Raw genomic sequence first — 10,000 nt, forward strand, 5'->3', positions numbered from 1 at the left:
CTCTCATATATAGATACTAATTTTGCCTCTTGTTTTTCAGTCCAGCATGACTAGAATCAGCACTGAGGAGCTGACTCTGTAAGATGACGGAAACGCTCCTGTTTCTAAACGGGCAGCCGGTGATTTTCACAAGTGATGGCACAGAGTCCCTTGTCCAGAGCAACAGCCCTCTGTCATCAGGGGCTCAGAGCCAGGCAGTGTCACAGTATATTAAAGATATCAAGGAGGAGCTCTATGAACCGCAGGTGGAAGGAGAGGATGCCACCATGCCAGTGGAGAACAGATTGGAGGAGGGGTTGGCCAGTAACGTAGCTCCTACTGCAGTGCAGGTGCAGGTGGACGGCAAGGAGGTGCCAGGGTTCATGCTGGCTGGCCAAAATGTGAGGACTGTGAATACAGTGGTGGGGCATTCTATCCCCAGTCAGGGTAATAGCTATGAACTGCTGAGCTCCATCAAGAGTGAGTGCGGCCCCAACAATGAGGAATCCTCCGAAAATGAGGCAGCAGAGTTCTTGCAGCTCCATGATCAGCCTGCACAGACAGTTCTCAGGAAAGATGGTAGTTTTACAGGAGAGGGAGAAGGAAGCTGCAGAAATGAGGTCTTTGCATTAGGGACTGGTGGTGAACTTTTGCCTCAGACGCAGGTAGAGAGTAATTCTGTGATTGGGAATGGACTCGGCAACACCCTTGGCCTGCAGAACATCGTGAGGCTCCCTCTTATGTCATCAAATGTTGACACTGTGGCACAAACTGTAGCTGGTACAAATCCTGATGGTGAGCAGCAAAGGAACATGAACACTTTTGTAGCCATCATCCAGGGAGAAGATGGCAACACCCAGACAGTGGAACTGTCACAAGAGGAGGCCTGCCGTCTCAATCTGCTGGGTGGCAATGGGGCAACCCAGCAAGTGGTGCATCAGTCCCCTGTTAAGGTGGAGGATGCTGGTCCTCCACACACAAGTGTCCAGACTCATGATATGAATCAGATGGTCAAAATGGAAGGAGAGAATGAATATTCTGGCAGAGTTTCTCCTGGAGTGTTGCCATTGGACTCGGTTGGAGGAAATGTGTCCTCTGAGGCTTCAAGCAGTGATGCTGATGTGTCCCTAGAGCCTTTCCTTCTCATCCCAGAGTATGGTGCAGATGGTAGCATTTCCATGCTGAGAATTCATGGCTCAGACCCAGAGCCCCAACAGAAGTCAGAAATGAATCCTGTGTCCTTTGATAACCAGCCGGTGGAGCCTTCACATGTGGCAGAGAATTCTCCTCCACCAGAAGCCCCGCAGATGTTCCCTTGTCCCAGCCAGAATGTGCACAAGATCACAATACCAACAAGCACGGCTCAGCCAGTCAAGCGGTCCTCCAACAAGCACAAAAACATTGACTGGAAGACGGTGACGCCCCGATTCCGAAGTCTGCCAAGAGTCCCTGGCAGCATGTATCTGAGAGACATTGCCAAAAGAACAAAGTTCAGAAATCTGACATCCTTTCTCAACACTAAACATCCTTCTCAGAAAGCAAATGTTGTAGAGAAGGAGCCGGAAGTGAGGGAAGTCAGTGTCCCTCATACACACACCATCACGCAGCCTAGCACATATCACATCACTGTCCCTGGATTACCCAATGCCACAGCAAAAATCTCAATACCTGGCCTTATATCATCTTCCTCATCAAACCTCATCTCATCCTCAACATCGGGAATGTCACGGGGCTCCAACATGAGACTTATCTCAAACCAAACGTCCCCACAGGTCATGGAAGCAAAAGCCATGCCACTTAAGTCGGAAAATATACCAATCCGGTTGTCCCTGCAACCTACACACACAACTCCCACAATACGCACGGGCCGCTTGTCAACTCTGACCAGGGAGCCAGAACCAAGCAATGGTCGGGCCCTTACCATCAAGGTGAGCACAGGCCCCATCAATGGCTCTGTAGCAACAAACACTACCTCAGCTTCAACTTCACAGCCTGCTATCAGATGTGCCGGTAAGTTAGTAAAGTTTGCAATATTGCGTCATTTCAGCCTGAGGGACAAATGAGTATTAATTGCATAAGAAATCTTTTGAAGTGTATTACACTTGCTAAGCACCAGTGCTTACCTTAGCAGAATCTCCTGAAAGCGTTGTGGGTGCAAGTCAGTCGACTCCAGACTCTCCAAGCTTAACATCCATCGTGTACTGCTCTTCAGGGGGAGACGATACCCCCTTCACTGTCCATCTTCCTGGTGGTGACAATACAAAACCTCTTGGGTCCAGTGAAAACCCAATCCAACTTGTGCAGCAGGTATTTTATTATCCCCCCCCCCCTCTCTCTCTCTCTCTCTCTCTCTCTCTCTCTCTCTCTCTCTCTCTCTCTCTCTCTCTCTCTCTCTCTCTCTCTCTCTCTCTCTCTCTTTCTTTCCCTCTCTCCTCTCTGCTCACTCATTCTCTCATCTCTCTTTCTTTCTTTCTTTCTTTCTTTCTTTCTCTCTCTTGTTCTTTTTGTCTCCTTTACTCTCTCACTCTCACCTTTTATATTTTGAACATCAATTATTTATTTCATATTCAAATTGGTTTTCTAATAGTGTTCTATACTAAATAATCTAGCTTTTCTGTGTTCATGCAGTGCCAGTAAGGGACGTGTTTTCTCAGTTCCACATTGTATAGGCCTAGTCTCTAATAACCTTGCTGTCCCCAGGGCAACACTTTCCAAGCACTCCAGCCGGTGCAAGAGAGGCAACTCCAGCAGATAACATCCCTTCTGCAGCAGAGGCGCATCACTGCTCCTCCTACAACGCACCATGATGAGATATATGACCCAAAGACCAACATGAAGATTGTTTATAAGGTAAGGTATACCTTGACGTGAGCTTTTTTTAAAGAAATATTGTTAATGGTATGTGCCTGCAGAAAGGTTCTCTGTCAAGGCATCATTTTTTAAAATCTTATTTTCCCTTTTGATATTAGAATTGTTTTTCATAGAGGCTAATAGAATACAAAAAACTATGATTTATAGTCATGACTTTGTTGTCCGTCATGAAATAAAAAATGAAACGGATTTTTCATGTATTGTTAACTATAAATTAGGCTCTTAGTTTACACAGGAAGAAAGAGGAGAGAAAATTAAAACGAGAAACAGACAGAGACAGACTGGCCATAGCATGAACACACTGTCCCATTTCCAGGTTGTTTACCCAGAGGACATTGTCCACCTAAATGATGACGATGATGACAATGATGATATCATCTGGGAAGACAGCCTAGATGACAGCCACTCTGAGAAACGCCGTGGCCGGAAGCCCAAAGATTGGCGGAAGGCCAAATTGGTGGATGAGGGGGATGATGTGGACGTAGAAATCTTAGTGAGTTTGCACTGATGTTATATGAAAGTCAGTTATAACATTTCCCATAGGGAGTCAGTAATTGTTTATATTTATCATATTACCACCAGATATATTCTAGTCTTTAGATTTTATAATGGAAGCTAATGCCATGCTCATCTGCAGGAGGAGAGGGAAGGTCGGAAGAACCACATTTCACGCACAAGATCAGGTCGCATCTCACGGCCTCCAAGGCACATGATGAAGGACTTCAAGCACCTCCACCCTATCAACTTCAATGACGATGACAAAGACAAAGATGCGCCTAGCATTGGCTACTCAGACTACAATGTCCAGAACCAGGTGGAGAGTGAGGAGAAGCCCATAGAGCCAGGTATGTGGGCTTCAATTTTTGTGTGTTTGTGAGCGGGGGGGATGTATGCTTCAACTATGTTTTTTTGTATGTGATGTGTGCTTTTTTTTGTGTATCAGTGAAGATCTGAAAACAAAAGAGTATTTTGAAAACTGAAGCATTTGGCCAACATATGCTGACTCTAAAGCCTTTTCAGTGATATTTGAACTGCCACCCCGGAAGAAGCGAGAGGTGCCTCCGCTGACGCGTCTTCGTTACACGTGCCTTACCTGTGGGAAGCTGTACATGGGGCGGATAGAGGCCCACTACCGCAAGTTTCCCGATCACCGCCGTGAGCGCCCTCTTGCCACCAGTGAGATTCAGCAGTCCTACTCTACCATCAAGGCCCTCTCAGACACTGCCAAACCCGGTGCTGAGGAGGGGGGGGAAGTTAATAAATCGGTGCTAAGCCCCACACCTGGTACACAGGCCTCAGAGACCAGTGGTGAGCCCAGCCTCCCCATGGAAACCCTCACTACCAGGCCCCTTGAAGCAGACACTAGCCACCATATCAAGAATGAGCCCAGTTCGGAGGTGCCAGAATTCTTGCCAACACCCGAAGTCATTCCTGTGAAGCCAGTGCGAGGCAGGGGCAGGGGCCGCAGAGGACGTCGTGGCAGAGGTAGAGGAGGAAGGTTTGGTGCTCTTGGAAAACCTCCTTCTTCATCCACCAAGCCACCTCCTGCTCCACCACCTTCAGCAATCTCCATGTTGGAAAAGGTGAATGTGACTGATTGCTGTCTTTGCCATGGTACTTGTGAAAGAGACAATGTTTTTTTTAAATTTAGGACTAATACATTTTTGCTTTCATAATTATTGTTACTACAAACAATTATGATTGTGTCTATCATTTATACAAGATTATCATGTCTGTAATGATCTCTCTTACAGATTTTGGGAGGCTACAGTGGAGAGGAGATCCTTCAAGCTGTGGGCAGGAGGCTGCTGGAGACCCTGAGTCCATGGCAGCTGCTGTGCTTCCAGGCCAAGAGGTTGGAGGAAGAGGGAGAGCTCCAATCGTGGCAGGGACGAGTGCAGTATCTGGAACAGCTCCTTCAAGAGTGTAAGGATGAATTCAATAGGGAGCTGCGCCACTTCTCTGACCCTGTGATCGAGGGGCACCTGTTGGCAAGTCCCCTCGCCCTGACCTCTGCCCCAGAGGTACTGAAATTCTCTGACTCCAAAGCAGATAAGGAAGTGGGCAGAAAGATGAGTCAGGAGACAGAAAATGGTCTGCAGACTGTACAAGGAGAGGGGGTGATAGACAGCATGAGTTTTGAGGGTGCAGGAGCTCAAGAAACAAGTGCTAATGTTGATGCAGATATGGACAATTTAAAGGTAAGAATCTGACCAGGTACTGGATTTTTGCTATTTGATGAAGGTTTGTAACATTAAAAGTAGTTGACCCTAGTAGCATGCTATACTTGTAGGTCTGTCTTTAGGAATATTAAACATTATTTTGTATGAGTCCACAGAATGAAATAAAAAATTAATTAGTGTATATTACAATTTTTTTTAGTTAAGATTTATAACAAGTTATTACTTTGCTTTCTTTTTTGTAAAGAAATTGGGTGTTTTAATATTGGTTCCAATTACAGATAACTGAAATCCTTGCCAATGCTCTGGGTGTGGCCAGTGGGTTCTACAAACTTCGTGAACAAAATTCCTCCTCCAAAGAAGCCTCAGAGGTAGACCCCAGTCCAGATTTGGGGGAGAAGGGAAATATGACAGAGCAGACACAACAGGGAACGAAGCACAAGATGGAGAGGGATGACATGACTGCTCTCTCTCCCATCAAGAGGATGCGAATGGATGTCACTGAGTGTGAAGAAGGTGGCAAGAATGTGGCCGCATCTACCATGGAGAGCAGCTGTGAGGATGACAGGCAACAGATAGAGGCTTGCATCAGGAATTCTGAGGAGAACCATAATGATGGAAGTATGGATAAACCTTTGGACAGTTCAGAACAACATCTTCCCTTGTCCCCGTATACCATAACTCCCCAGATCTCACCCATGTCTAGTCTCACCTCAACTTCTGCTGTTCTCCAAACATCTATGCCCTCAGCTTCATCAACCATAAACACATCTGCTGGATCCACAACGCTGTCTACTGCTCTCACAGCTTCGAACTTCAACCTTCCACTAAATAGTGTAAGTGGTTCTGTGAACAGAACACCACTCACAGAAAACCAGACAGCTCCCTGTGTCACAGTGCACACATCAGCAATGACCAGTACCACAGCAAGCTTGCCCATTGAAGTTGCTAGTTTTACCAGTCAGAGCAACAGCTCAGTGCCAGCTATTTCTTCTTGCATGCAGATGCCCACCATGGAAGCCTCCCTTGTCACCACATCTGCTTTGCCCCAAGAGACTCCCATGCAGCAGATGCCCATGGGTGACCTGGACATCACAGCTGATGACCTTCCCCGCCTGCTCAGTGAGGGCACAGGGCTGGTAGTGGGTGCAGGGAGTGATGGAACAGATGCCTGTGATGCACCAAAACTCCTTGATACTTCAGGAGATACTACTGATCTGAGTGAGATGCTTTTCAAACTGCAGGAGGTGACAGCAAGTATTGGGCAGACCCAGGACCCGAACCTAGAACAACCAGTGTACCAGGGACCCATTATGGCCACTAATCACCAGCTTAATGGGGATGGCACACAGATGATGACTTCACAGAGCATGAATGCACAGAGTGACATTACCCTGACCACCCAAGGCTTTAACCCCATGGCCCAGCCCATGATCACGTATTCCACCTCAGGCACCTCCCAGCCCAGTGCTCAGCCCTCCATGCCCCTTCTCACCTTCTCTGGGGCTCTGGAATCAGACACTGACTTTCAAAGCACTACATCCTCTGACATGAGCCAGCCCATCAGCAGCACTGCCCCAGAGTGTGTGGCAAAGCAACCGCAGAGAGATGGCACCAATCAGGACGTTAGCATCACGCAACCTGAGATTAGCTTGGGGGATGAGCGAGAGAGGATGGGCCTTGGGTTCACAGTGTCAGAGTTTGAGGAACTTCTGAAGAGATAGTGCACATAGAGCATTCAGGAGAACACACAATGTTGGCTTTAATAAGTAAATAAAACCCTTTAGTTAATTGATGAAATTCTAATGTTTTGAAAAGGAGAGAAAAATGATCATTTTACCATGTATAAATAGTGTGCCCAAGCAGTATCACAAAGTTTTCATTGTTAATATGTGTATATGTGAATGCATTAAGAATATGCTTTGCCAAATATTATTGTACATTTTAGATACAAAACTTGTGAACAACGGATATATTCCTTCATATAACTGAGTATATTTTAGTTGTCTGAGTGTATCATTAACATCTTCCTTGTGTCAAAACCTTTCAGATATATATTTATAGCTTCTAAATGTTCCATTATTTATTGTCATTCATCTCTGACCAGGAAGTTTATTTCACATTTTGACCACAACATTCATTTAATTGAACAAAAAAAAATCTTCAAAAAAAGTAAAAAAAAATATATATATAAAATAAATATATACGTGTCAAATCGTTTCCAACTCTTTTTTGCATTGTATAGATACAAATATTATGATATTCCACATTCCACTTCCACTGATCATTTTCATATTTAAGTGTATTGTTTAACTCCTTGCATTTCTGCTGCTGTTCCCCAAGTAGTGTGCAGGAGTTATTGTTCAATGGTTCTTAGGCTGGATTTCAAGAACAAGGAAAAATTATGAAATTTTTGGATAGCTGTAAGAAAAAAGTACTGATGTGATGTTAAAAAAAAAGACATTATGATTAAGATGATGTACGTTTAAAGCCTTGTTCTCTCAAGATGTGTAACGAGTGAATAGTACAGAATGAGGTTTCGGACTTTGTAGAATTCGTACAGACGTTTAAATTTCTTTGTAGAATTCATACAGAACATTTCAATTTCTTTGTAACCTTTAGTACCCAAAGCATTGATGAGATACTGTATACAACTATTCCATTGCAAAGTATGAAGCTTCAATGAAAAAAAAAAAAAAGTGCTAATATCTGATTATGATTATGCACTCCTGTAACACACACCCTTTCCCCAATTTCTAGTTCATATAGGTTGTAATCAAACAGTACTAGATATTTGTCTCCAAAGGTTTTGAAGTAGCCCTTACGGCTCGGAAGCCCCTCCCCCCATGTGGAATGATAATAAATAAGAAATTGGGAATTAGAATCTTGAATGTTATGCTTAATGTAGAATCAACCAAAACACTTGTCCAAGTTGCTGAATAGAGATTTGCCCCCTAACTGAAACTGTTTTAAGTATTTAGATTAATTTTTAATGGTGAAAAATACTGAAAATATACAAAAAAATATTCTAAATGTCCCAGTAGGTGGAAGTGTTTGGTTTTTGTTGTAAAGATGTCAAGATATGTGAGAGAGAAAGGGCATTCAATCAGTCACAAAAGTATGTGCAAATAAGCATTTAGTGAAGCAGTGCACAAAACTTGTTAAACAGATAGCCAGGTATTCTGACCTGTATTGAAAGAATATACGTTGTTTTATGTATTATTTAGTTTAGTTTATACCTGAAGCAGATCCTTAAAAGAGCTTCTGAACCCAGGTTATACTTCTTAAAAGGACAAAAAATAGAGTGAGAACAATCTAAGGTTTGTGCCAAGGTTCTTTTAAATATTGCCTACTTTTTAATGTGAAAAAAGTCCGTTTCATAAGCATGAAGTTGAGGTAACATAAAGAGTTAATCTGTATTTATTACCATATTATGGAAGACATTTAAGGAGAGATGAAAAGCATGTGTAGAAAACTGCATAATGTTTGTAAAGTACATAATTGTTAAAGAACAACAAAAGGAAAATTCAAAAGAAAACTGAGGTTACAGCAAATAGGGGAGAGAGAGAGAGAGAGAGAAAGAAAGGAAGTGAGAGAAATTAATAATTATGTTCCTTTGTTGGCCTCTTGTTGAATGAATGCCATATGGAAGAATTTGTGTGATTTCTGTTACTTAGGAAATGTCTGCCTGTATAAAAATAAAGAGAGAGAGAAAATTAGTTTGTTTTTCTTCCAAGAAAAAAGTTATTACAAGTATTTTTTTCACCTAGCATGAGTTTTTTTTTTTTTTTTCAGGAGAAAATAGGGATGCATATAGCTGTTGTTTGAGGTATACATTGTCTATTTTTTTTCTTGTTAAAATCTATAATACGAATTATGAGGAAATTAAACAAAGGAAGACCCATTCCAACACGTGTATATAATATCACACATGGAACTTTTCTCCTGTAAACAAACAAACACACACACACACACACACACACACACACACACACACACACTCACTCACTCACTCACTCACTCACTCACTCTCACTCTCACTCTCACTCTCACTCTCACTCTCACTCTCACTCTCACTCTCACTCTCTCTCTCTCTCTCTCTCTCTCTCTCTCTCTCTCTCTCCTTCTTTTCCCTACCCCCCCCCTCTCTCTTTCACACTCTCCTTCTCTCCCTCTTTCTCTTTCACACATACACATTCACACACGCACACGCACTCGCACTCACTCAATGACTCACGCATTCACACACACACACACACACACACACACACACACACACACACACACACACACACACACACACACACACACACACACACACACACACACACACACACACACACACACACACACCAAACCAATATTTATTACAAAAAAGAAGTTAGAAATCGTAAATAATTCTAACTAGGTAAGACTTGCTCCGTTGGATGGAACTGTGTAATATGTTCCCACAAGTACTGTTACGTAAAACATAATTATTGCCTTCAAAACCATGTTGATATTTATTAATCTGTATTTATATATGATTGCATCTTTTTCTTTCTTTTTTTCCTTTAATCTTCTCTTCTTGTTCTATATCTTCATCTTTCTCTTCATCATCATCATCATCATCATCATCATATCGTCATCCTCATCACCATCATCATCATTATCATTATCATCATTATTATCATCATCATCATCATCATCATTATCATTATCATCATTATTATCATCATCACCATCATCTTTTCTTCTTCATATTAATCTTCATCTTCAGCTTTTCCCATGTTAGCTCAGTCTACCTGTCTGTTCAACGTTGATTAATTTATTCTTGTGTACCTGTATATCCGTGTATCAACTTCTATACTCTAACTGTTTTCACCTGTCCGTTTGCAGCGTATTTTCACTTGATATTGTATAGTATGTATCGTGGAGTCAGAATATGTTCGATGAGAGTGAAACAAAGCGAAGTTTTATTGTCTACTTCC

The 10,000-nt window shown here is 42.7% G+C and overlaps 1 protein-coding gene across 2 annotated transcripts in view; it reads left to right on the plus strand.

Annotated features, from left to right (window-relative positions):
• Positions 1-8,746, plus strand: part of LOC119597261 — a 13,582-nt gene extending 4,836 nt beyond the window's left edge. The window contains exons 2-9 of one of the 2 annotated variants that reach the window (XM_037946793.1): positions 41-1,989; positions 2,108-2,286; positions 2,680-2,829; positions 3,167-3,343; positions 3,488-3,695; positions 3,871-4,433; positions 4,605-5,051; positions 5,312-8,746. In XM_037946793.1, coding sequence (XP_037802721.1) covers positions 84-1,989; positions 2,108-2,286; positions 2,680-2,829; positions 3,167-3,343; positions 3,488-3,695; positions 3,871-4,433; positions 4,605-5,051; positions 5,312-6,754 — 5,073 coding nt within the window. In that variant the 5' untranslated portion in view covers positions 41-83 and the 3' untranslated portion in view covers positions 6,755-8,746. The remainder of the gene's footprint in view (positions 1-40; positions 1,990-2,107; positions 2,287-2,679; positions 2,830-3,166; positions 3,344-3,487; positions 3,696-3,870; positions 4,434-4,604; positions 5,052-5,311) is intronic. The other variant, XM_037946794.1, reaches the window with a different exon arrangement.
• Positions 8,747-10,000: the final 1,254 nt, after the last annotated feature.

The sequence above is a fragment of the Penaeus monodon genome, chromosome 39, assembly GCF_015228065.2.
Source record: "Penaeus monodon isolate SGIC_2016 chromosome 39, NSTDA_Pmon_1, whole genome shotgun sequence".
Lineage (NCBI taxonomy): Eukaryota > Metazoa > Arthropoda > Malacostraca > Decapoda > Penaeidae > Penaeus > Penaeus monodon.